The following is a 25,960-nucleotide window of genomic DNA, read 5'->3' as shown; positions in this document are numbered from 1 at the left end:
TTCCAGGAATTAAAAGAAAACAACAACCAAAAAAAAACAAAAAACCCAACCCCAAAACAACAAAAGAAAACCTAAAAAACCAACCAAAAGGTTCCTTGGCTGCTGCAAGGGGAGGAGGGGGGAGGGAGGAGAAGTCCTTAGGGATGAGTGTGGGGGGAGGGGAGGGGGTGGGGGGGAGCCCTGCTGATGAGGGGAGAGGATTGGAAACATCATATATATATATATTTATATATATATAATTAAATTCTCTTCTTCTTCTTCTTCTTTTTTTTTTGTCAATTTTTTTCTTTGTGTTTTTTATGGTTTTTTTTTTTTGCTTTTTCATAAAAAAAAAAAAAAAAGAGGGAGGGGGAGAGGAAAAAAAAAAACAAACCAAATAAAACTCCAAAGAGAATAAAATAAATCTCCAAAAAGAGAGAGAAAGAGAGAGAGAGGAAAAAAAAATAATAAATCTCCAAAACAAACAAAATAATAAGAAAAGAGAGAGAAAAATAAACCAAATAAACCACAGCCCCCCCCCAGAAAAAAAAAAGGAAGAGAAAATTTGGGGGGGGGGGGGGGAAATAAAACCCAACCCGAAGTTCCTAAGCAGATTTTGTGACACTTGGGGTTTGTTTTTGTTTTGTTGGTTGGTTGGGGTTTTGTTGGTTGGTTGTTTTGTTTTTCTCTTATATATATATATATATATTTGTTTTGTTTGTTTGTTTTTTTTGGTTTAGGAGAGTCCTTGCGTGTTACCCTCCACAGCCCCTCCTCCTCCTCCGCCTCCGCCGCCTCCTCCTCCTCCTCCTGCTGCTGCTGCTACATTCAATCCTGACTCTGCGTTGTTTGAATTCTCCTCAAAGTGCTGCTGCTGCTCCTCCTGCCCGGTCCCCTGCAGGGTGGTGTCCTCTGATTCCTGACTCTCTCCTCCGGCTTGAAAACTTCCATCCTCGGCGCTCCCCGTCGGGGTGGGCGGCAGAGCTCCGGCATCCCTCACCCGGGGTTTCCGCCCCCTCCGGGATGGAATCCCGTTGCATCCATCTTTTTTAAGGTGCCTGTGCAAGTGGTCGGAGCGGACGAAAGTCTTGAAGCAGCTCTCGCACTGGTAGGGCCGCAGCCCGGTGTGGACTCTCATGTGGTTCTTCAAGTCGTAGTTGTGGGCGAAGGCGGCGCCGCACTGCTGGCACAGGTAGGGCTTCTCCCCGGTGTGCTTCCGCATGTGCACCTTCAGCTTGTCCTGCCTGCGACAGAGCACAGCCGCCCGCACGTCACGCCTCGGCACACGCGCGGGGCACGGGGGCACGGGGGCAGGGCGCGCACAGCCGGGGGCACGGCGCGCACACAGAGGGGCATGGCACACACACACGCAGGGGTACGGCACACACACAGGGGTACGGCACACACGCAGGGGCACGGCACACACGCAGGGGTATGGCACACACACAGGGGTACGGCACACACGCAGGGGCACGGCACACACGCAGGGGTATGGCACACACACACACAGAGGTACGGCACACACACACACAGGGGCACGGCACACACACACACAGGGGTATGGCACACACACACACAGGGGTATGGCACACACACACACAGGGGCACGGCACACACAGAGGCAATGGCACACACACAAGGGCACGGCACACACACAGGGGTATGGCACACACGGGCACGGCACACACACGGGGGCACGGCACACACACAGGGGGCATGGCACACACACATGGGTATGGCACACACAGAGGCATGGCACACAGGGGCACGGCACACGCGCAGAGGGGGGCATGGCACACAGAGGGGCATGGCACACACACCCAGGGGCATGGCACACGCACACGGGGGGCATGGCACACAGGGGCATGGCACACACACAGAGGGGCTTCATACACACAGGCATGGAGCACAGAGGGGCTTCACACACACGGGCATGGCGCACACACAGGGGCATGGCACACACACAGAGGGGCATGGCCCACGCACAGTTGCATCACATGCACAAGGGCATGGCACACAGGGGCATGGCACACATGAAGGGGCACAGCCCACGCACAGTTGCATCACATGCACAGGGGTATCACACACACACACAGGGGCATGGCATGCACAGGGGCATGGCACACACAGGGACAGCACACACACAGGGGCAGCACATGCGCACAGGGGCATGGCACACCCAGGGGCATCACACCCTGACTGGCACCGAGGCAAACGCAGGGCTCGGCAGCAGCTGGGTGTTGGCTGGGGCAGGGGTAGGTAGTGGTGCAGGGCTGGGCGTGGAGTGCTTGCTGTGGGGCAGGTATTGGTATGGGCCTGGCACTGACTGCTGCAGGGTCAGGTATTGGTAAAGGGCTGGGCACTGACTGGTGTGGGGTCAGGTACAGATATGGGGTGGAGAATGGCCCTGTATAGGGTCAAGGATCACCCAGGACAGGGCTGAGCATCAGTATGGGGCCAAGCATGGCCTGGTATGGGACTAAGCCTCATCCAGTACAGGGTGAAGCATCGCCCAGTATGGAACTGACCACTGGTACCAGGCTGAGAATTGCCCAGTATGGGGCTGAGAATTGGTACAGGCTGAGCATCACCTGGTACAGGGCTGAGCATCAGCCAGTATGGGGCTGAGCAGTGCCTGGCACAAGGCTGAACGCTGCCCAGGACAGGGGCAAGCATCTCCCAGTCCCAGGATGCTGCTGGCAGGCCCTGCGCAGCTGCAGCGTGGGGGAGGCAGGCACAGGAGCTGGGCTGGGGGCCAGCGTGGCCACGTGAGCCACAGCCTCTGCTGCTTCCTGGAGGAGAAACACCAGGCCCCAAGTGCGTGGCCAGGCAGTGAGGAGCAGGAAGGAGCAGCATCCCAGGCTGGGGTGGGGGTGAGGGGTCAGGTCCCATCCCTCTCAGCTCTCCTGCACAGAAAATGCTCCTCCTGGTACCTCAGCAGTGGCCTGAAGCTGGGGAAGGGTACGGAGAACAGAGCTGGTGAAGAGCAGCTGAAGGACCTGGGGGTGTCTAGGCTGCAGAAAAAGGGGCTGAGGGGAGAACCTCATTGCTCTCTACAGCCCCCTGAGAGGAGGTTGGAGCCAGATGGGCATCGGTCTCCTCTCTCAAGGAACCACAGAACGAAAGGAAATGGCCTCAAGCTGCACCAGGGGAGGTTTAGGTTGGCCATGAGGGACAATTTCCTCCCCAAAAGGGTTGTCAAGCCCTGGCCCAGGCTGCCCAGGGCAGTGGTGGAGTCTCCATCCCTGGAGGGGTTTAAAAGCTGTTGAGAGGTGGTGCTGAGGGCCATGGCTTAGTGGTGCCCTGGCAGTGCTGGGTTAACACTTGGGCTTGATGATCATAAAGGTCTTTTCCAGCCCAAATGATTCGTTGGTTCTGTAAATGGCTGGGCCCAGGCACCTTCTCCTTCCCACGTGGGGGAAATTCCAGCAGCAGGAGGCTCCAGGAAGTCCTAAACCTTAAAGGGACCAAACACCAAGTATGTGTCCACCTCTGCTCCTAACACAGCTCCCGAGGGGCTGGGCAGGGGGTGGCTCACTCAGAGCAAGGCAGCAGCACATCCACAACACAGCTTTGAAAACTGAATTCTTCTCATTGCTCCAAGGTTAGAAACGTTGAGTTTGGACCTCAGCTCTCGGCCTTTCAGCCAGCAAAGGATCAGAGCGCAGCTGCTGCTCCTCCCCCTGCCAAGGCAGAGCAACCAGGAAGCACAGGAGAGCAAAAAGCGGCTCCAGGGTCCCCACCCAGAGAGGGGGTGGCAGGGAACCACCCCGAGCCGAACAGGCCTAGCTTGTCCTCCTGCCTTCCCCCCCAAAACCTCCCTCGAGAGCAGGCACCGCTCCCCTGAGGGGCCTGGGCTTTTTTGGTGGCACAGGAGGTTTGTTAGAGTCACAGAGAGGGGAGGGGGTTGAGAGGGACCTCAGGAGATCATCCAGTCCAACTCCCCTGCTGAAGCAGGGGCACCCAGGGCAGGTCACACAGGAACACATCCCAGAGGGTGTTTGAAAGTCTCCACAGAAGGAGACTCCACAACCTCTCTGGGCAGCCGGCCCCAGGCCTCCAGCAAAGATTTTCCTCATGTTGAGGTGGAGCCTCCTAGGCTCCAGTTTGTGCCCATTGCCCCTTGTGTTGTCACTGGGCAGCACCAAGAAGAGCCTGACCCCTTCTTCTTGCCCCCTCTCCCCCCTCCAGAGATATATAAACATTGATCAGATCCCCTTTGGGGCTGCTCTTCCCCAGGGCTCTCAGCCCTTCCCCATCACACAATCTTCCAGGCCCTTCATCATCCTCTCCAACAGTTCCCTGTCCTTGAACTGGAGAGCCCAGAACTGGACCCAAGACTCCAGAGGTGACCTCACCAGGACAGAGCAGAGGGGGAGAAGAACCTCCCTTGAGACAGGTCTGCATCTGAAACCCACCAGAGGAGGGTGAGATGGAAAAGCAATGAGCTGGCACCGCCACACTGCCCTCGTCCCACAAACGCCCCACGCTTTCTCTGCCCCTCAGCACCACCACCCACCCCGGGTGCCGATGGCTGCCAGGGCCTGGCAGCGCTTCCTCATCCTCCCGCTCCCAGCGAGGACCTTGGACCTGCTGAGGGCAGTGGGTGCAGCACCCGGGGGCCCCCCCGGCAGCCGTGGGGCAGATCCGGTGTGGGGCAGGGAGGTGCCGCGTGGCAGGGCCCGGGCGCTGCTGGGGGAGCGGCGGAGGCTGGCATCCTGCCCCCAGCCATTATCTGCATTCCTCAGCTACCCAACGTGGGGCTGGGTGCGGCCACCGCCATGGGGAGGGGGCCGGCGGCGCCGTGGGGCAGGATCCGGCCTCCTGCCCACGGCCGGGCTCCGGCAGCTTCCCACCGCAGCCACCTGCCACGGCCAGGGGCTGCCTGTGGTGGGGATCAGCCCCGTGGTCCCCCAGGGAAGAGGCTTCTGGGAAGCAAAGGCAGCAGAGGCCAGGATGTGTCAGCAGGCAGGCAGGCAGGGAGCCCCTGCAGCCCCTCGGCAGGGTGAGACCCCCACCCTGGCTCGGCCCTGGAGGCTGCAGGCCGAGGAGGCGGCGCTGCTGCGAGGCTGAACTGGAGGAAGCCAAACAATGTCTCCTTTCTTCGGCGTCCCCGTGGCACAGGGAAGGATGGAGGAACCCTGATTAGAAACAGCGCCCAGGCGACCGCCCCCAGGGAGCTGAGCCCAGGCACCAGGCTGTGTGTGGTGCTGGGGACAGCCAGCGCTCAGCCCACCCTGGCTCACGACTGATGGGGCTTCAGCCTCTTCCCAACCCAACTGGTGGCCACCAGCGCTTGGGTCACCCCGGGAGGCCATTTCTAAATGGCCCCCAGACTCTCACCTCCACCCTGGGCTCCTCAACCACGATGGAAACACCACGAGCCACAGCTCTGTTCCACCAGCCACATTATTTGGCCTCTGCAGAAGCCTGGGTCAGGCCAGAGGTGCAGTAGAGCTCATCAGCTCAGGACAGGGGGACGGTGTGGCACTGGCCATCGAGGCAGGCCCCTTGAGACACCACCTCAAGAGACACAACACCCAAAGGCTTCACCTCCCTGGAAAACTCTGGCCTGCATCTCCAGCTCGCCTGCTGGGATGGAAATTAGTCATGCAAGGGAAGATAAAAATGTCAGCAGCCCAGCCCAGCCCGGCCAGAGCCCCTGGGGAAGGCAGGAGGCGGCTCGGTGCGGCAGAGCTCACCTGGTGAATCGGACTTTGCAGATGTTGCACTCGTAGGGCTTCTCCCCGGTGTGGGTGCGGATGTGGCGCGGCAGCTTGCCAGCCCCCTGGATCACCTTCTCGCAGATGGGGCACTTCTGGAATGCTTTTGCCCTGATCTTCTTCTCCACCTTCTGGGACCAGGACGGGTAGACGTCGCCCTCGCTCGAACTGCCGAAGTATTTCAAGTAATAATCCATGACCCCGTCGTCGTCCTTGCGCTCGTCCTCCCCGAGCTGCTGCCTGCCCATGGAATTCATCATCTGCTGCAGCAGGGCGCTGGCAGCCAACCCGTCCACCTCCCGCACGTCATCCTCCGCCTCCGCCCCGGCCGCGCCGAAGCTGGGGGAGTCGCCGGCTTCCTGCTGGTCCAGAGGTCCCCCCAGGGTCCCCTCCTCCTCTCCCGGTGTGGGCAGGCTCCGGCCGCTGTAATGTCCGTTCTGAGAGGGTGAAAACAAGGAGCCGGAGGCCGCCTCCTCCTCCTCTCTGTCCAGCCACATGGCCGGGTTGCTGTCAGGATCACAGTCATTCGCCTTTGGTCTTTCGTTCAGAGGGGTTTGAGAGTAGAAGTCTAAGCCGTTGCAGTCCGGCTCCTCCTCCTCCTCTTGGCCTCGGAAGTTCAGTCTCTGAAGGTCTCTCAACTCTGGGTTGGTCCACGGGAAGCTGCCTTGGTGGCCGTTGACGGGGTTGCTCTGGAAGAACTCCAGGTACTCTTTTGCTCTGAGATGGTTCCTTTGATCAATTTGATCTACTGTATCCATCTGGTCATTTTTGGCCAGAATCTTCCTGTCCAGGAGATCCGTGCAAACATCCCTCACCGCCGGGATCTCCAGCAGGGTGGCGGCGTTGAGGATGTCGTTGACGTTGGAAGTGCTGACGGTCAGGGTCGCGGTGTAGGCGAACTCCAGCAGGGCCGACAGGGCGTCCGCGCTCACAAAGTCTATCTCATACACGTTCTGCTGGTCCACCACTAACCCTGAGGTGAAGAGCTTCTTGAAGTACTGGCTGCAGGCCGCCAGGACGGAGCGGTGGGTGGGGAACTCCTGGCCTTCCACCAAGATGACCACGTCGCACAGCAGCCCGTTGTTCCTCTGCTCGTTCAGGCTGCTGAGGATGTCGCTGCTGTGATCGGGGAACGGGATCCCGATGGGGCCGTCCACGCCACCCGCCATCCTCGATGCAAAAGGCTGGGGGGGGGAGAAAGGGAGAGCAGTCAGAGCGGGCCACAGGGGACCTGGGCTGCCAGAAGGCATCGAGGTGCTCAGCAGGGCTCCCGAGGTACCGAGCAGGCACCTGACTGCCACCACCGGCTAAGGCCACACTGAGCGCTGCCAGCTCCCATGTGCTCCACCATCACCAATCCAAAAGGCTGGGGAGGGAGAAGGGCAGAGCAGTCAGAGTGAGTCACAGGGGGCCTGGGCTGCCAGAAAGCATCGAGGTGCTCAGCAGAGCTCCCAGGGTACCGAGCAGGTACCTGACTGCCACTACCAGCCAGGGCCACACTGAGCGCTGGCAGCTCCAACGTGCTCCACCATTGCTGATGCAAAAGGCTGGGGGGAGAGAAGGTGAGAACAGTGAGAGTGAGTCACAGGGGGCCTGGGCTGTTGGATGGCATCAAGGTGCTCAGCAGAGCTCCCAAGGTACTGAGCAGGCACCTGGCTGCCACCGCCAGGCAGTGCCACGCTGAGTGCTGGCAGCTCCACTGTGCTCCATGCCTCTCCTCACCACCATCCTGCCTGCCCCATGCTTACCTTCACGCTGGGAAGGAGAAGGGACACAGCCTAGGAGCTCTCGAGCTAGAGGCTGGAAGAACAGCTGAATTAGCAAGGATCTGGGCCAGAGCTGGCAAGCCTTGGCAAGGCCCAGGGTTAACGCAGCCAGACGGCATCTGGACCAAGCTGGCAGGCATGCCCGGGGTTGGGTTAGAGAGGCTGGAGCCTCACCAGCAGACCCTAGTCCACCTCTGGGAGTATTTCCCAATCCCACTTGTACTGGGAAGGTCCCTGCTCTGCCCAGCTGAGCTCCTGACACACTCAAGTCAGTGCTGGGGAACCTTCCCACCGCTCCGCTGGGCTCCCAGGACTCCTGGGAGAGAAGCAGGCAGGGTGCTGCCAGGGAGTGTCCTTTGGAAAGGGCACAGCAGTGAGCTCAGCACTCAAGGGCACCGAGGGGTAGGAAAAAGGGAGCTGTGACACCCCCCCCCCCCAGCCTGCTGCCAAGGGCAGTTTACAGAGAGCTGAGCTTAAACACTTCAACCCACAGCAACCACTGCACCTTCCCCAGGAGCAGGGAGGGCACCAGGGCCAAACAAGGCCTCCCAGGCCCAGCCTTCAGATGCTCCAAATCAGGAATCCTTTTTCCCTCCTGTCTCAAGCAGCAAACCCATCTGCTCCTTACCACAGAGGCACTGTCTGCCTGCCAATCAATAGGGGATTGATTGGCCTCCAGCTGTGCAAGGGGAGGTTAGGTTAGATATTAGAATATTAGGTTAGATATTAGCTATTCTTTGCTGCCAGAATGGTCAGGGAGTGGAGCCAGGGAGGTGGTGGAGTCACCATCCCTGGAGGTAGATGTGGCACTCTGGAACAGGGTCTAGTGGCCGTGGAGGTGTTGGGTAGATTCACAGAGCTGTTCCAGTTGGAAGAGACCTTTAAGATCATCAAATCCAACCTTCAACCTAAGACCCCCACAGCCATCCAACCATGTCCTGAAGAGTCATGCCCACACCCTTCCTGACCATCTTGGAGGTCTTTTCCAACCTTCATGGTTCTAACACTGGCATCAGCAGGAGCCAAGACATCCACACGCAGATGATGCAGATCACAACACCCTCAGCACAAGGGGAAAGTATCCAAGTCCCCAGGGAAACTGAGGCACAGCAGGAAGTGGCCTGCTCCATGCAGTGGCAGGGGGGAGGTTGGATGAGTCAGGAGCTGCTCCAGACCAGAAGTGATTGTGGAGGAAGCAGCTCCCAGCAGAGCAAAGCAGCACAGGCAGCCAGCGAGCAGGCTGCAACACAAGGCTGGCTTCCCAGCACAGGCACCCACCCTGCTTGTGGCCTCAGCTGCAGCTCTCCCACCAGCCCTGCCTCTTTCTTTCTTTTCAAAAGCCTCCTTAGTGGAAGGAACGTGAACAAAACCTCTGCACCTTTGTGTTGCACCCAATGAAAACGCAGGAGAAGGTGGTTCTGAGGTGGGGCTGAGGCTGTGGAACATCGATTTGAGGGGAAGCCCTCAGCATTAAACATTCATGCACAAACCAGCCTCAGACTCAGCACAGCCAGCACGAGGCTGGGGAAGGCACAGAGGAGCTGGGATGGATGCACAGGGCAGCCAGTGGGAGTCCTGCCACCAAGACCAAGCACCAAAGCAAGGTAGCTTCCTGAGCTGCCAGAGGTCATAGAATCCTGGAACGGTTTCAGTTGGAGAAGCCCTCTGAGATCACCCAGTCCAACCAGCAACCCAACCCCACCATGGCCACCAAACCCTGGCCCCAAGTGCCATGGCCACAGGTTTCTTGCACACCTCCAGGGCTGGGGACTCCACCACCTCCCTGGGCAGCCTGTGCCAATCCCTGACCACTCTTGCAGGCAGGAAATTGTTCCTCATGTCCAACCTAACCCTCCCCTGGCACAATTTCAGGCCACCTCCTCTCCTTCTATCACTCAACACTGCCACCAAGACCAAGCACTGAAGCAAGGTGGCTTCCCAAGCTGCCCAGAGCAAGGGCACCAACCCCAGAGCCAGCTCCTGGCCCCCCACAGCAGCAGGATTTAAACCCGAAGTCACTTCATGCCTTCTCTTAAAACGAGGTCCTTGGTAGGGAGGAAAAGGCTCTTTGATGGCTGAGGACCAGGTGACCAAACACTGCTCCAAATTCAGCCACCAGCTCCAGGTGTGACCTTGGGCAAGGTCACCACAGCCACATGGGGGCCAAGGGCATCCCTGGCATCCCAAATCACTGGGGCGCACCAGGGGGGCCTCTGCTGCCTCACCACTGCCTGTCCCATTCCCACCAGGACAGCCTCACAGCTCCCCAGTGCCCCCCAGCCTGAGCCACCACAGCACACTGCTCCCCAAAGGGGCTCTGATCCCTCTGCCCACCCCAGCTCTGACATCAGGTCCCCTCCCCCAGCCCCTCCCCAGCAGATGCTTCACTAAGCTTCCCCTCCCCCCTCCCCACACCTGAAGCCTTTGGAAGCTTCACGCCAGAGCCTCCTGCGCAGCCCAAGCTTCGCGCCCCACACAGCCAGGCTCTGTCGGCTGCAGTGCCCAACTGCAGGCACCAAGGGGGCCTGGGGGAGGGCAGGGGGGGCGAGTCAGGCCACGCAGGCAAGGTCACCTCCCCATCCCCCCCTCCCCTCCCCAAGCAGGGGGCCAGGACAATCAGCAGGACAGTGTGGGAACGGCTGCAGGGTCATGAGACTGCCGAGGGCTGGCATGGAAAGTTGTACAACTTCGCAACCCATTCTCCTCGCACAACGTGGCCTTTGTGTCCCTCAGCTGTGGTGGCAGAGGATGGTCAGGGGCTGGCCAGGCTGCCTTGAGCCTCCCCCACCCCCCCCCAAGATGGCCACAGCCAGAGACCACCAGGTTCCTCCCCTCAGCCCTTCAAAGACTCTTTTAAGGGGGCTAAGCAGTCTGAGAGTTAAAAACCTGCACCCGGGGACTTAGGGACCAGAGCTGGAGCCGTCCACCAAGGTGCCACATGAAAACCCCACCTGGAGCAGACAAATCATGGCAGCAATCCCCTTGGACAGGTCCTAAGAGCCAGGTGATGAGTGACAAAAAACCACCAGCAGGGCCTGCAGCAAGGCCACCCCTCCTTGACGAGGAGAGGGCCACCAAGGGGGAGCTTCAACTACTGACCTGGATTTCCCCAGGCAGCTCTTTCCTCTCTCCACAGCCCTCACCCCACCAAGGAGGGCATCAGCCACTCGTCGTCCCAGACTGGCTGGCTCTGCAGGGCTGCAAAGATGCCACCCCAGGCTGCTTTGGAGGTGAAATGTGACATCTTTGCAGCCCTCACAAGGAACCCGGAGCAACCAAGGGGATGCCATCAACTTGAAATATGCTGCAGCTGAAAAGAGGAAGCTCCAAAGCAGGCCCAGAGCTCTCACATTTATTTACAGACCTGGCACTGACACCCAGAGCTGACTTGGTGTGCTCCCAACCATCACCAGCCTGGGCCAACTCCAAGCTCCCCACCTCTGCCCCAGTGCAGCCCCAGTTCCAGGCAGGAAAAATGTTACTTGGTCCTTTTCTTGAAGGCTTGGGTGAGGTGGGAAGCTCCTCACCTCGTGGAGAAGCAGCAAAGGGACCTGCACCGAGGGAGGAAGAAGCTCCTGCAGCAGCACAGGTGAGGAGGGAGCTGCTGGGGAGCAGCTCTGCAGAGCTCTGAGTGCTGGGGGACGATGATTCAGGAGCTCCCCCTGTGCCCTCCTGGCTAAGAAGGCACCAAGGTGTCCCTGGGTGCACAGAGAAGAGTGGGGCCAGAAGGCTGAGAGGTTCCCCTCTGTCTTTACTCTTATGGAGGCCACATCTGGAGTACTGGGTCCAGTTCTGGGCTCCCACAGTTCAGAAGAGACAGGGAACTACTGGAGAGAGCCCAACAGAGGTTACAAAGCTGCTGAGGAGCCTGAAGCAGCTGTGAGGAGCCAAGGCTGAGAGCCCTGGGGCTGAGAGCCTGGAGAAGAGCAGCCCCAGAGGGGATCCTTCAGCAAGACCTGAAGGGTGGGGGGCAAGAGGCTGGGGCCAGACTCTGCTTACTGGAGCCCAGGGACAGGACACGGGGCAGGGGACACAAACTGGACCCCAGGAGGTTCCACCTGAACAGGAGGAGAAACTTCTTTGGTGTGAGGCTGCTGGAGGCCTGCAGCAGGCTGCCCAGAGAGGCTGTGGAGTCTCCTGCTCTGCAGAGCTTCCACCCCCCCCTGGGCAATGAGCTCCTGGGCAAGCTGCTGTGGGAGCCCTGCTTTGGCAGGGGGCTTGGAGTGGATGATCTCCAGAGGTCCCTCCCAGCCCACACCACACTGGGATTCTGTGAGGACCACTCACAGCAAGCTCAGCTGTTCCACACCCAGCTGGTGCAGCACCAGGACCATCACTGCAGTTTGCTGCTGGGTTATTTTCTGATGCTCAGGCCATCACCTGACACCTTCCAGCCCCAGCGGTGGAGCTGCAGAAGAGCAGAGCCAAGAGGTAACCGAAACCCCTGAGCTTGCACTTCACTCCCCTGAGTCCAGCAGGATGTCACCCAACCCCTACTGGAGCTCTGGAATTCAACATTCACATTCAAATGAGGACCACAGGGAGATGGGATCACAACCCCAGGTGCTGACAGGACACTCCTTCAGTACAAGTTTTCCACAGACCCTCGCTGGGGTTGGCTTTTGGGTTGATTTTTGTTCTCCTCTGTGCACGTCTGGGGGAAGAGAGGAACCTGAGCAGCTCCCAGGGCTCTGCAGCGTGCAGGTATCAGGTGTAGGAGAGCTAAGTCACATCTGGTTGGTCAGGTAACAGAGGAGGTTTTCTACCTGCTCTCCAGCCAGAGGAGATCCTGAATGGTTTGACACAGGCAGGGCTCTGCTCTCCCCACAGAGCTGCCACCCACTCCAGCAGCTCGCAGCAGAAGCTTGAGCAACACCAAGCACCTGCTCAGGGCTGCAAGGCAAAACTGTCATCACCTCTTCCACCCAAAAAGGGCTGCAGGGCACCACTCCAGTGAGAGGTGTCACAGGATCATGGAATTGTTTGGGTTGGAAAAGCCTTCTAAGATCATCAGGACCAACCACTGACCCAAGACCATCGTGGCCATCAAGCCAGAACTCTCTCCCAGCAGCCTGCCCTGCCCCTGTGCCTTTCCTCTACAGAACTCAGCCTAACACCTTGTGATCTCCTTGCCTTGGGCACCTTGAGCTGCAGAAGGCCAAACACCCACCTGGTGGAGCCCACAAGGTGATTATTGCCGAGAAATTGAGTTGCTCCCACTCTCTACAACTCCCTGAGTCAGAATGAGTTTGGGGTTGGTCTCTTCTCCCTAGGATCAGTGAGAGAAGGGGAGGAAATGGCCTGGAATTGCCCCAGGGGAAGGCTAGGTTGGAGATGAGGAAAAAACTTCTTTGCTGCCAGAGTGGTCAGGGATTGGCAGAGGCTGCCCAGGGTGGTGGTGGAGTCCCCATGCCTGGAGGTGCTCAAGAAATGTGTGGCCATGGCACTTGGGGCCAGGGTTTAGTGGCCATGGTGGTGCCAGGGCAATGGCTGCACTGGCTGATCTCAGAGGCCTTTGCCAGCCCAAACAATTCTCCCATTCTAAAAGGCAGCTCTCAGGCCACGCAGATGGAGCCTGAGCCATCATCTCTGCTGACACCAAGCTCAGCAACATCCCAAGGACAAGCCTGAGCAGGTCTCTCTCTGCCCAGGATCCACCCTAAACTATGTGGAGGCATCAGGAAACACCTCGCACGCAGCAGCACGAAGCCGGAGAAAGAAGGTGGGAAGATGGTAGGCAGGAGGAAATGGAGGAGGGGGCTTTGCCTAGCTCAGGAGAAGCAAAGGGGATCTTGAAGGCCTTCAACCACTCTCCAGTGCTGTTAAAATTCAACTGCTCTCTGAAAGGAATGTGCTGCTGGGCAGTTTAGGGCCAAACTATCCCAATTATGTGGACCTGAGAAGCAGAAGTAGGCTGTGGAGAGGAAGCCCCTGCAGGTTGACTTTTGTTTTTGACTACATCTACATTGTGCTAATAGCATGGGAAGGAATCTCTTGTGTCCAGCAGGTAACTGAGTCATCAATGGCAAGGAGTGAATTCAGGCATTCTTCTGTCTGGAGTGCCCCTCGCAGCGGGGGTGAACCACCAGAGGACTCCCGGGGCCTGACCAGGATCATGCAGCTATTGAAGGGAAGAGATCAGAGCAGAGGCAGCATCCTGCAAATATCTGTGGCCTCTCTGTGGACAATATGGCTCTGTCTTCTGCAAAGGAGCATCCCCTCCAGCCCCCTCCAAGCCCCCCAGCTGAAGGCAGGGACTCTGTTACCCAGCTCTGATCGCCGGATCCACGGCACCGGAGCTGACCACATCATGAGGACTCAGAGAGCCCCAGCAGGGTGGGGGTTGGAAGGAACCTCTGCAGATCAAGTCCAACCTCCCCTGCCAGGGCAGGTTCACCTAGACAAGGTCACACAGGAACACATCCAGGCAGGTTGGTTTCTAACCAGGCACCAGGGTCACACGCTCAGACCAAGCCACTGCTCCACCGGTTCCTCAAAGCAGGGCAGCTGTTTTGTTCTGATCCTTCCAAAGATCAGAGCTTTCTGCTTCTGTGTTTCCAGCTGAAGGTGAAGTGGAAGAACAACCAAGCTGCTGTGACAACAGCTGAGAAGGGAGCCTGAGCTCCTCAGTTTCAGTCCAACCCGATGAACCCGCACCACTATCAGGTAAGCAAACCAGCTGGGGCTTTCCACGCTGCTGCCAGGTCCAACCTGCCAGGGAGGTTTGCCTCTCCCTGCTGTCTAGAAATCTGTGCCTGGGCAGCATAGGAAGCTCCAGCACAAAGCCAACCCTCATTCTAGGACACTTTCATACCAAGCAGCTGCCCAAGGTAAAAGGAAATCCACCCCATAAAGCAATCCTTCAGCAGGGATCCACAGCACATCCCTCAGGAACTGGGATTGTTCAGCCTGCAGCAGAGGAGGCTCCAGGGAGGGCTTAGAGCTGCATTTCAGTATCTGAAGGGAGCCTACAGGAAGGCTGGGCAGGGCTTTCAGAAGGGCCTGTAGGGAGAGGCTGGGGGGCAATGGTTTGGAACTGGAGCAGGGCAGGCTCAGGTTGGACATCAGGAGGAAGCTCTGCACAGTGAGGCTGGGGAGACCCTGAAATGGGTTGCCCAGAGAGATGATTGAGGCTCCATCCCTGGGGACATTCAAGATCAGACTCAGTGTGGCCCTGGGCAGCCTGCTCCAGCTGGAGATGCCCCTGCTGACTGCAGGGGGAGTTGGACAAGATGACCTTTGAGGGTCCCTTCAAACTCAATGCAATCTGTGAACCTTAGAGGGGCCAAAGCACTCCAGGGAAGAAACATCTCAACCACCAGAGAGAGATCTGCTGTGCCTCAGCAGTGCAGAGGGGCAGCCAGGAAAGCAGAATCCCACATCCTGCTGCTGCTGTCAAGGGAACTCTGGCAGGAGAAGTATCTGGGAATTGCTCTCATTGATGTCTGGAGGGAGCACTGGAACTGAACACCCCTCACACCCTCCACAAGCATCACAGGACAAGTGATAAAGAGCTTTGCTTTCCCATGGTGTTCAAAGGAAGCAGCAACCATCACTGGGGCTTTGAGTCTGGAGGAGAAGAGCCTGAGGGGGATCTCATCACTGCTGGGCAATGCTTCAAGGGTGGGGGGCAGCAGGGTGGGACCAGGCTTTGCTCAGTGGTGCCCAGTGACAGCACAAGGGGCAGCAGAGGCACAACTCGACCCAAAGCTCCATCTAAGCATGAGCAGGAACTTCTTTAAGGGTGCTGGAGCCCTGGAGCAGGCTGCCCACAGAGGTGGTGGAGTCTCCACCTCTGGAGCAATCCAAAAACCCACCTGGGACCTGTTCCTGTGTGACCTTCTCCAGGTCACTCTGGGTTGGACTCCATCTCCAGACCTCCCTTCCAATCCCTACCACTCTGTGAGATGCCCTCCCAGCCCCTCAGAGCCAGGAACACTGCTGAGGTGGCTTTGCTGTGGTGCTCTCTCTCCTCTCTTCTTCTGGGGCTGGCCACAGAGGCTGATCAGAGCACAGACAACCTCCCCCAGGCTCCAGCCATTTCCTCACTGGGGAAGGCTGCATCCTGTGCCCAGAGGAGCCTGCAGAGGTCTGAGAGGTTTGGCAGAGCATCCAAATCAGGCTGGAAGAGCTGCACTGAGGAACTCTGATGAAGAAGTCCCAAGGCCACCTTACAGCAGGCCGTGGAGGGATGGCCACCAAGCCTCTCATGGTGACACATTGCCCAGCAGCTCCTGGACAGACAGGTTTGGGACTCAGTCATCTGCCTGCATCCTCAGGCAAACCCTGGCAGGTAGCCCCAAGAGACCAATTTAGATCTGACACCTCAACCCATTTATGAATCATTCCAGCATCAACAGCTGCCCCCTCCCAGCCCTTGCTACTGTGGGAAGAAACCTGGAATGGTTTGGGCTGAAGGGACCTTGAAAGCTCATCCAGTCCAAGCTGCACTCAGAGGGACATCCCCAGCCAGAGCCACAAACACTCTGACCTGGGACATCTCCCACCTCTGGGCAACCTGGGCCAGGCTCTCACCAAATGGCTTCCTTCTCTCCATTCTAAGTGTGCCTTTTGCTAGTTTAAAGCCATCACCAATCCTTGCCCCCTGAGGTGAAGAACAAGTGCACCAAGACACCTCAGAGGTGGAACAGTGACCACTTGTGCCAAGCCAGAACCACAGCAAGAGCAACTGGAACCAGGCTCCCAGAGTCCTCCAGCAGCACTGGGTTGCAAAGCAAGCAGCAGCAGGGATGGAGCAGGGAGGTTATGAGCTGCTCTCTGTGGTGCTGCTCAGGAGATGCCAGAGGAAATCGTTAGGGATACCAGGAAGAGGAGGGGTTGCTGCTCTTCCTTCTCCAAAGCTGCCTGCATGGAAGTGCTGCTCACATGCTGGTCCAGGAGAGGAGGGACAGGCCAGGTGTGTCCTTTCTCTAGTTGCATGGACAGTGAAAGGAGAAGGGCTGCTGAGGAAAGGGCTCATGACAAGCAGCTTTAACACCAGATCCAAGGTCTGACCAACCACCTGACCCTTCAATCCCATCCCTGTTCCCCTCCTTCCCATCCAGGCTCCATAATTCCCTCAGAACTCCAACCTCTAAACACAACCACACCAGAGAGCATTCCTGCTGCTGACCAGGAGAATGAACCCAAGCCCAGTGAAGGCAAAGCACAGGCAGTGCACAGGGCCCACTCCCAACACATCCCAAGTGCCTGGGGCCAAGGGGAAGTCCCCTGCACCTCCCACCACAAGCTCTGTGGCTTTGATGGAAGCCTAATGGTGTTCACCACCCAGACAAGAGGCCAAGCACGTCTCTGAAGACACTTCTGGGTAACTTCCACAATGAAGCAAGCAGGAGAGGGATGAGCAAACACCAGGGAGGCTCTGTGCTGCTGTGGATCCCCACCAAGGACAGGGCTCCCTTCCAGGGCATGGCACAGCCTCACCAGGCACTTCAGTTTCCACCACAGCATCAACCACTGGCAAAAAACAGAAGCTGGCTTTGACCCCAAGAGATGGCAGCTGGCTGCTCCTGCCACCATGTCCCAGGGCAAGCACCACAGCACAGCCTCTGCCAGACCTGCTACAGCTCACCCAAAAGAGGAGGCCACGGCACAGAGCCTCCCCAAGCTGCCAGCCCTCCAGAACTGTCCAGTACCAGATCAACTCAAGGCACAGAGACTCCTCAACCATCCCACATCAGATCAACAACCCAGGGCAGAGTCTCCTCAACCCATCAGCCCTCCAAAATCACCCCATACTACATCAACACACACTACAGAACCTCCCCCTACCTGCCACCCCTCCAAAACCATCCCACATCAGATCAACACAGGGCACAAAGCCTCTCAAACTTGCCCTACCCTCCGAAGTCATCCTGCATTGGATCAACAGAGTGCAGAACCTCCCAAACCTGTCCCCCCTGCACTGGATCAGCACAGCCTCCTCACAAAGCCTCCTCAACCTGCTGCCCCCTCAAAGCCACCCTGGACCAGCACACTCTAAACCTAGCTTAATTTCTCCCCCTCTTCCAGTTTAAAACCATCAGCCCTCCTCCTTGTCCCCTGAAGGAGAACTTCAGGACACCTCAGTGGCACGACAGCAGCTGCTCAAGCCAAGCCAGAACCAAAGCAAGAGCCAACCAGCCTCCCAAACCTGTCACCCCTCCAAAGCCAGGCTGCACTGGATCAACACCATTCCTGGAAGGCTTTGTGTAGATGTGGTGCTGAGGGCCAGTGCTGTGTGAATGGTTGGGCTCCAGGATCGGAAAGGCCTCTTCCAACCAGAGCGATTCCATGACTCTGCGGCTCCCACACGACCCTTTCTGCCACTGACAGCAACACCCAGGACAGACTAAAACTCCTCTTGTGTTGCAAGGTTAGCTTGAACTGGTTACTCCACCCAGCCCTCCTTGCCAATTTTCTCCTTTGTCATCAGAGGCCGCATTTAATCCAGCAGGAATGTGCCTTGGTTCGAGCCTGCGGAGTCACGGACCCGAGGCCAGCGCACGTCCCTTGGACCTGGGGGCGTGCAGGGGGCTTAGTTTGGTGCCTCAAGACCTCCAGCAGCAGCACTGTGGCTCTGCATCGGTGTTTCTCCATGTGGTTGCTCCAGGTCCACCACATGAGGTCTTTGTGCTGCGCTGTCACTGAGCAGAAGTGAGCTACTGTCCACCAAGGAGGCCGAGAGTGACCACCAGCCTCCAGGCAGCTCTCTGCACTGCGAAGAAACCAACCACCAAGGAGGACAGAAGTGACCTTCAGACCCTGCTACAAACCCACCTCTGCTCCAGAAAAAGCTACATTCAAGCTGCTCCCAGGCCTCCTTCCTCCCCTCAGCCTACACAGGCAGTCCTCAGCCTGCTCAGCGTCCCAGCGTGGTTTTTCGGGGCCACCTCAGCGCCGCTGGGAGCTGCTTGTTCTGCCTGCTGAAACAAACCCCAGCCAAAGCCAAGCCCAAGTGTGCCCACACTCCTGCTGCCAACAGCCCTCTGATGGCTCTGCTCCCACAGAGCTGCTCCCTGGGAAACCACCCTGGGGTCTGCAGGAGCTCCCACACTGCAGAACACGAAGCCCTCCCCACTCAGCCCTTCGGTTCTCCTCAACGCTTCAGGAGAACCTCAGAAGCAAAAGGGAGAAGACAAAACACAACACAAAATGTGAAGCTGTGTTTCAAAGCTGGCTGAAGGACCAGCCCTTGCCTAGGAGGACACTGGGGATGGAAGGGGAAGGTTTCTTTTTCAGCTTGAAGGCCCTGGTGGGCCTGATATCCCCCTACCATGAAGGCTCCTCCTGAAGGAATGAAGCTGCCAGCAGCATTAACACACAGCGTGAGGGCTGAGTGGGGACCGTGGGCCCATGGCACACCCCAGCCAACCAAGGCTGGATGAAAATAAGGGCTGCAACAGGTTGTGTTTTCAGCCCCTTCTCCTCTTCACAGACCAGGGAGGGCACAGACCAGCAAGAAGCCAAATCCTGCACTCCCCACTCCAGCCAAAGTCTCCCCCAGGTGCCCAGCAGCACTGCCCCGAGGAAGGCTGACAGGAGCTGCCCACTGTGCACCACACTCCTCCTCCCCTGCCACAGCTTCTTTCCACCTCCAAAACCAGGAGAACCACAAGAGCTGCTCAAAATCTCCCCATTCCCACAGCCTCCCACCAGTGCCTGTCCATTTCCTGACACCCAGCTCTCCCCAAGCCCCCAGACCAACCTGTCCCTCTCTCCCACCCTGCAGCCATGTCACAAGTTCCCCTTCACAGCCTCCAAGTCCTCCCCCTGCAACCAGCTTGGCATTTCCTGCCCCACTCCCACCACGTTCCACCTCAGAGGTCAAGCATTAACCTCACTGCCTCAAATGGCACCTCCAGGAGCCTCTTCCATATCAGGAAGGGGGAGGGGGGGGCAAAAAAAGAGGGGGGTGGTAAGTAAAGCCAAAGATTGGAGTTTAGTGACCAAGCAGAGCATACCAGCAGGGCAGTCCCTTAGGCAATTCCTAGTTTGTGGCCGCTTCTCCTGGCATCCTGGGCTCCATGCAAGGTGCAAGAAGGGTTCCCTGTCCTGCCATGGAGCTCTTTGCCTTCCCTCCTCGGTGCAGGAGCTGGCAGCAGAGGGATGAAGGGAGGGAAGGCTGAACCGGTACCGCGTGTACCCTGCCTGTCGGGGCAAGAGGCTCCCAGTAACTAGAGAGCAGCAACCTGTAGCTACAAGCCTGCCCTCGATGCTTGCCCAGCACCGGAGCTGGGCAGGCACTCAGGCAAACAACAACAAAAAGCCAACTACTTACTGGTTTCCAGTCTGCCGGTGGGAAATACGTAGCTGCACGAACCAGGAAGGAAATAGGGAGCACAGCAGGTAAGAGGGAGTTAAAACGCAGCGCTGGGACACTTGGGAGCATCCTCTGCTGTGGGGGGAAAAGAAAGCAGGGCAAGAGTCCTTCCCGCAGCAGGGAGAGGATCTCACAGCAGCTCGGGTGGGTGCAAAGCGGGAGGAGAAGGGTCGGGAAGGTGCTGACCCTGTGAAGGGCCAGCAAAGAAACCACTCAGCAGCTTCCCCGCAGGGAGCGGCGAGTCTGAAGCGCTGGAAGCTGCGGCCGGGGGAGGTCCTGCCGCTGCCGGCGCTCCGGCCGGGGGCATTGCTTAGGGGATGGGCGAAGCGGCGGCGCCGGGAAGCCGCTGATTGCCAGGGGATCTGCAGCTCATCTCACCAACGCGGCCTTGGCTCCCACCTGCAACCACGGGGCAGCTCGCACCAGTTTCCAGTTTCTCGCACCTTGTCACATTACGAGGGGACACTGATCCCCCCCGCCCGGCTCCACCTGCGGCCAGGCGCCGCGGCCAGCGAGCTCGCAGCGAGATTTACAAGTCCCTCAGCTGGCCGGGTGTCCCGGGGAGGGGGGAGGGCAAAATAAAGGAGCCTCACCAGGATTCAGGGCACAGAATGAATTTTGCTCCCTCTGCAGCCTCTGCCACAGGAGCCAGCACTGGGAGCGGGGGGCAGGGAAACTGAGAATGAAGGCGGAGGGAAGCCGATACGGCCCGGAAGGCTGGGCGAGCAACAATCCTCCCTGGATACTCGCGGAGGATCCCGCCGCTCGCCTGACCTCGTTTGCTCCTGCTCTGACGTCCCGGCAGAGCTCCTCCGGGCCCGGCGGGATGCTCCCGGCACAGGTACGGGGACGGACACGCGGAGAAGGCTGATGGGGAGGCAGCTCCGAACACAAACACGCACCAGTCGGGATCAAAGGGTCATGGGACCGGGCAACAAACGCTTCCCTTCATCCCAGAGGCTGCCTGGCTTTCTCCCTTTCCCTGAGTTTTTGCTCGTCAAAAGGCTTTTTAATTACAGCTTGAAACCAGTCTCCTCAACTTTGAGGTTAAGGCTGGTCGAGAGCAGAGTTAAGAGCAAGTATTTGCTGCTTTGACTACGCAAGATAAGGAGGAGGGCTCTAATTGTTCGCCACAGAAGTCTTCTCACCCAGCAAAAGGCAGCATCCTGCGACTGGGGAAAAAAAAACCCTCGAGTGTCAGTTTTAATCAAGATGCAACCACAGTTCTCACACGTTCGGGCTCCCTCTCAAAGGCAGCCCAGGAATTTCACACAGGTTTCAGGTCGGACACCCAGGGGGGAGCCGATTCTGCAGAGTTAAAGCCCGGCACCAAACGAGGTCTTGAGGGAGCCAAGGAAGCACAACCGCTCCGCGGCGGCAGCCTCCCGACAGGAGCTCTGAATTCCTCCCATGCTGCCATCCACGTTCTCACGCCGGGAAAACCACCCCGACTGTCAATTCTGCTTTAAAAGTCACAAAACACAAAGCAAACCCCACCGCCCTCAGCACACACCGCATTAATTCCACCCAGCACCTCCAGCGAGCAGAGCTCCTCATTTAGCCCACGGTACGGCTAAAGAGCATCGGCAGACCCTGCTGCCACCACGCAGAGGGGAGCAAAAACCCGAAAGGAAAGAGGCTACAAAAGAAAAAGAACATCAAGAGCTAAGCAGAGCTGCAGATCAGCAGAAAGCAAAGAAGGAGTTTCGTTCACCACCGAGTTTATGGAGAGCTTGTGCCTTGCAAAACCCTCCCCTGAGCTGCTAACGCAATTAAGGCTTGGTGGAAAAATCCCACCAGCTCTCACCCATGTTTGGGTTGTGCCTCTTCACTCCCTCTTCCACCAGAACAAGCCAGAACAGGGGCCAGAATGAATATTAAACACGAAAAGGCTCCTCTCTAATAAACTGCTCAGTTTCTTTCTCCCAGTCTCTCTCTTTCTTCCTGCCCCCTCCCCACCCCCCTCCCAAGTCCTTTAAATCCAACATCTCCGGCAAACCACTAGAGCTCAGCCAGCACCATCTCCTCCTGACCAGCCTCCAGAAGTGGCCACACCACTGCAGCTTCCAACCAGAACCAGCAGAAACGTTCAGAAATAGAAACACTCAAAACTCAAACCTTTCCTTGAAAAAAACCAAACACCAAACAAACCACCAAGCAAGCAAAGAAAACCCCCAACACCCCCCAGACCCCAAAGCCCAACGCTTCTCAGCACACAACAGGATGACCTTTTAGCTCTGCTGCACAACTTCAACCCTCATTAGGTTGTAAAATTCTTCCAGGCAGAGAGACCTTCTCTACCCATGTCCATAAAGTCCTTATTATATAAGTTATGGTTTCGATAGCCAAGTCAATTAGCAGCCCGGGGAGCACAGCTAATCTTGAACTTGGAGCAGCAGCAAACTCTTACCAAGAGTCCTTGAGCTGAGAGAAACTTGTGCTGGCCAACCTCCTGCCGCCCTGCGAGCCAGAGGGTCTCCAGGAGCTGAGAACATGGGAGAGGCAGGCGAGGCACAAGCAGTCACGTCGATCGCGGGTGCACAACAGGAACTGTTGCTTTCAACATCGGAACGCCGGGATTTAAAAGCTCCGGTTAGAGAGGAAGCCCCAGGTGCCAGAGCCCCGCTCCACGGGCTTTTCCCGCACCACTCAAACCACACAAGCAACAGAGCCCTTTCCTTGGGCAGCAACCAGCTTGCCTCCGCTTCCAGCCCGCGGTCACCGCAGCAATCTGCCCCTGCCCGCGTCTCCTGCCACCAGCCTCACAAAGGCACTGCTGCCAGCTCCCCTGGCAGTAACCTTCCGCTCTCTCTCGGGGTGAGGGGGTCGCTTAGCACAGGGTCTTGGGGTACCTGAAGCGCCAGCGCGATTCCCGACCCAGCACCTTGAACTCAAGAGCTCTGAGATGGGGGCTGGTGAAGAGGAGGAAGCCGAGCAGCGAGGCCTCCCCTTCGCTGCGAGCTAGGGATGCTGCCCCTCATGACAGCCCCCGCAGCAACTCGCCGGCCTTCGCTGCTGCGCAGCTCCAACCCCGGGGGAGAGAGGCTTATCCTGCACGGCTCTCCCAGGGCAGCCCTCTCTCTACGCAGGGCCCAGCCGACGGCTTTCAGGGCCCCAACCACCGAGGAAGGGGCGGAGGGGGGGGGTGGGGGATTATCACTGCGAACCGCCGCCGGCTGCCCGACCTCCCTCTCCCCCCCCGTCTCTGCGCACGGGGGTGGGTGCGGAGCCGGCCGGGGGGAGATAAGGAAGAGGTGGCAAAAAAAAAACAACCATCAAAAACCACCAAACCCCCCAGCGAGCGAAGGCAGGGGCAGGCCGGGTCGGCTCCTCGCGGGGACGACCTTGGGGTGCTCGGGGACAGGAAGGGGGGGGCCCGGAGGGGAGGGGAAGGAGGGAGCGGCCCTGCCCGGCGCCCCCGCACGGGTCGGCCCAGCGCAGGCCGGGCTGGCAAGGCCGCACGCCCCGGGGGACCCCACCCAGTAGCCAGGCCCCCCCCGCCTCACCCCCGCCTCGTCGAGCCGAGCCGGGCCGGGCCGAGCCGCCCCCCCCCCCCGCAGCGGGGGCCCACAGGGAGCCTTGGCCGGGCGCCACGACCCCACCCCTTCCCCCGGGCGGGCCACCGCTAATGGAGGCCGGGCGGGGGGCGCAGAGGCGAGAGCCTGAGTCTCCCCCTGCGGGCAGCGCAGGTCTGGGCGGGCAGGACCCGCGGAGGGGGGAGCCAAAGCCTGGGGCCAGGGCGGGCCGGGTCGGGGGGCGCAGGCCCCGCCGCGCCTGTCCTCGGCCACCCCGCGCGCCGCCCGCCATTGGGCCGGGCAGCGAGGAGCGGGCGGGTGCGCGGGGCGGAGGGGCGCGCCCCGATTGGCCCCGCCCGCTGCCCATCAACACGCCTCCCCACGGGGCACGCCGGGAAACCGAGTCCCCGCACCCCCCTCGCACCTGCAGGGCCGCGCGGCCGCGGCACTACAACTCCCAGAAGCCCCCGCGCCGCCCCCCCCACCCCGGGGCCTTCCCCCGCCCCCCCCAGCCCCCCTCCGCGACCCCCCCCAGCACGGCCCGGCCAAGTACAACGTATGCAGCCCGCGGGGGGGGGCCCACCGGGAGGGGACAGCGGGGGCCACCCCCCCGGCCCCGCGGACCCCCCACGACCCCCGTCTTCACACGGCCCCCCCCAGCCCCGGTGCTGCCCCCGGGGGTCGGGCCTTCACCCCCCTCGACCCGTCAAGGCCTGACCTCCTCCCCCTTACCCCCCAAACCGCCGCCTCCCTCCCCTCACCTACCGGGCGGGGGCCGAGCGGGCCAAGCGAGCGGAGCTGGGCCGCGCCGTGCCGAGCCGGGCCGAGCGGGCAGGCGGAGCAGGCTCTGGCCGCCCCGCGGGAGCTGCTCGCCGAGGCCCGTATGCGGCTCCTTCCTGCTCCGGCCGGGGCCGCCCCGCTCTTAAAGGGGCCGCGCACCGCCCCCCCGCCGCCCCCCCCCGCGCCCGCCGCCCCGGGGCGCAGCCTCACAGCCGGGGAAGGCGGGGGGAGGCGGCCCCGTAGCGCCCGGCGCTGGGCAGGGCCCCTTTAAGAGCCCCCCAGCTCCCCTGTGTCACAGCCCCAGACCCCCGCCTGACACCCTGGAGTGTCCCCCTGCCCCCCCTCCCCCCCCCCCCCCCGCGTCACCCCACGGAGCACCTTCCTGTGTCCCCACGCGCAGCGCTCGTGCCCCCCCCGACGCCCCACGCGTGTCACTCCATGGGGCACCTCCGTGCCCCCCCCCAGCCCCCCGCCATGTCACCCCACGAGGCACTTCCAGCCCCACCCCGTGTCACCCTATGGAGCACCTTCGTGTGTCCCCCACGCAGCGCTTGTCACCCCATCAGGTACCTCTGCGTGTCACGCCCCCCCTCCACGCGTGTCACACACACACCCCCCACCCCCCCGTGTGTCACCCCACAAGGTACTTCCAGCTCCCCCCACCTCGTGTCACCCCATAGGGCAACTCCCCGCACCCCTGACCCCTTCGTGTCCCCCCTAGACACACTGCGTGTCACCCTACAGGGCCTGTCCCCACCATCCCAAATCCTCCCATGCCCCCCCCCCAACCCCCTCCCCAGCGTGTCACCTCACAGGGCACCTCCTCATCGCCCCCCCCCCCCATGTCACCACTCGCTTGGTGTCACCCCACAGGACATATCCTCATGATCCTGAACCCACCCATACCGCTCCCCCCCAAGCCCCCCATGTGTCACCCCCCCCCACGTGTCAGCCTATGGAGCACCTCAGCGTAGCCCCCCCCGTGTGCCACCCCTTAAGGTCCCTCCCTAGACCCCCAGCCTGCCACCTCCCTGAGCCCCTCTCTGTGTCCCTTCCTCCCCTGTCACCTCACAGAGTCCCTCGGTGTCCCCCCCCCCGCACCTACCACCTCCCGGGGCACCTCCATTTCACTCCCCCCACGCTGCGGGGCTGTCCCTGTCCCCCCCCTTCCCTGTCCCCCTCCACTCCGTGTGTCCCCCCCGGGTCACCTCTCCATACTCCCAGCTTCCCCTCACTCTGTGTCACCCCAGTCCCCCCTACTGTCACCCTTCTGCTGACCCCTCCCCCGTCCCTCAGTACCCCCCCGCTGTCCCCTGACCCCCACCCTCGCTGGGAAGGGGACATGAAGGGACACTGACACCCAAGGTCAGCGGTGGGCTGGAAGCCAGCCCAGCACGGACAGGGGACAGGACAAACCCGCCGGAGCCACCACCCCCAGGGCTGCCTTGGGGGGGTGGGGAGGGGGATGTGCGCGTTGGGGGTGGGGGGAACACGGAGCAACAGCAGCCCCCAGCCCTGCCCAGAGCTCCAGCTCTCCTCTTGCCACCATTCGGCTCCAGAGCGAACAGCTCCCGGGGGCTGCGTCCCTGCAGGTGACCAGGTTCATCCACACGGAACAGCGGCTGGGGGCGGGGGGGGTGGGGTGGGGGGTGGCGGATCCCACCCCCTGCACCATTTTGGGGCAGATCGTGAACAATACAAAGTTAAAAATGTTAAGTAAAGGGGAAAACAAAAACAAACTAAAACCGCTTTGACCGACCCCTCCCCCCCCCGCCTCACCCCTTGGCGGGGGGGGGCTCCCAGGGCCGTCTGCTCCCACCCCAAAATCCACACCACCCCCCCCGGATTTTCCTGGGTTTTCCTTTTTTTTCCCCT

General features: G+C 59.8%; 1 protein-coding gene across 3 annotated transcripts; it reads right to left on the bottom strand.

The window, feature by feature from the left end:
- Positions 1–715: 715 nt before the first annotated feature.
- Positions 716–24,153, bottom strand: ZBTB7A (zinc finger and BTB domain containing 7A). Of its 3 annotated transcripts, XM_054175264.1 has the most exons (4): positions 19,749–19,970; positions 19,432–19,618; positions 5,682–6,886; positions 716–1,223 (listed from the first exon to the last, which is right to left on the bottom strand). In XM_054175264.1, the coding sequence occupies exons 3-4, from the start codon at positions 6,869–6,871 to the stop codon at positions 716–718; spliced, it is 1,698 nt and encodes a 565-aa protein (XP_054031239.1). In that variant the 5' UTR covers positions 6,872–6,886; positions 19,432–19,618; positions 19,749–19,970. The 3 variants fall into 3 exon arrangements, with proteins under 3 accessions (XP_054031239.1, XP_054031240.1, XP_054031242.1); XM_054175265.1 differs by lacking the exons at positions 19,432–19,618; positions 19,749–19,970 and adding an exon at positions 24,071–24,153; XM_054175267.1 differs by lacking the exons at positions 19,432–19,618; positions 19,749–19,970 and adding an exon at positions 22,201–22,504.
- Positions 24,154–25,960: the final 1,807 nt, after the last annotated feature.

The sequence above is a fragment of the Dryobates pubescens genome, chromosome 31 (assembly GCF_014839835.1).
Source record: "Dryobates pubescens isolate bDryPub1 chromosome 31, bDryPub1.pri, whole genome shotgun sequence".
NCBI classification, from domain to species: domain Eukaryota; kingdom Metazoa; phylum Chordata; class Aves; order Piciformes; family Picidae; genus Dryobates; species Dryobates pubescens.
This window is presented reverse-complemented; position numbering and strand designations above follow the sequence as displayed.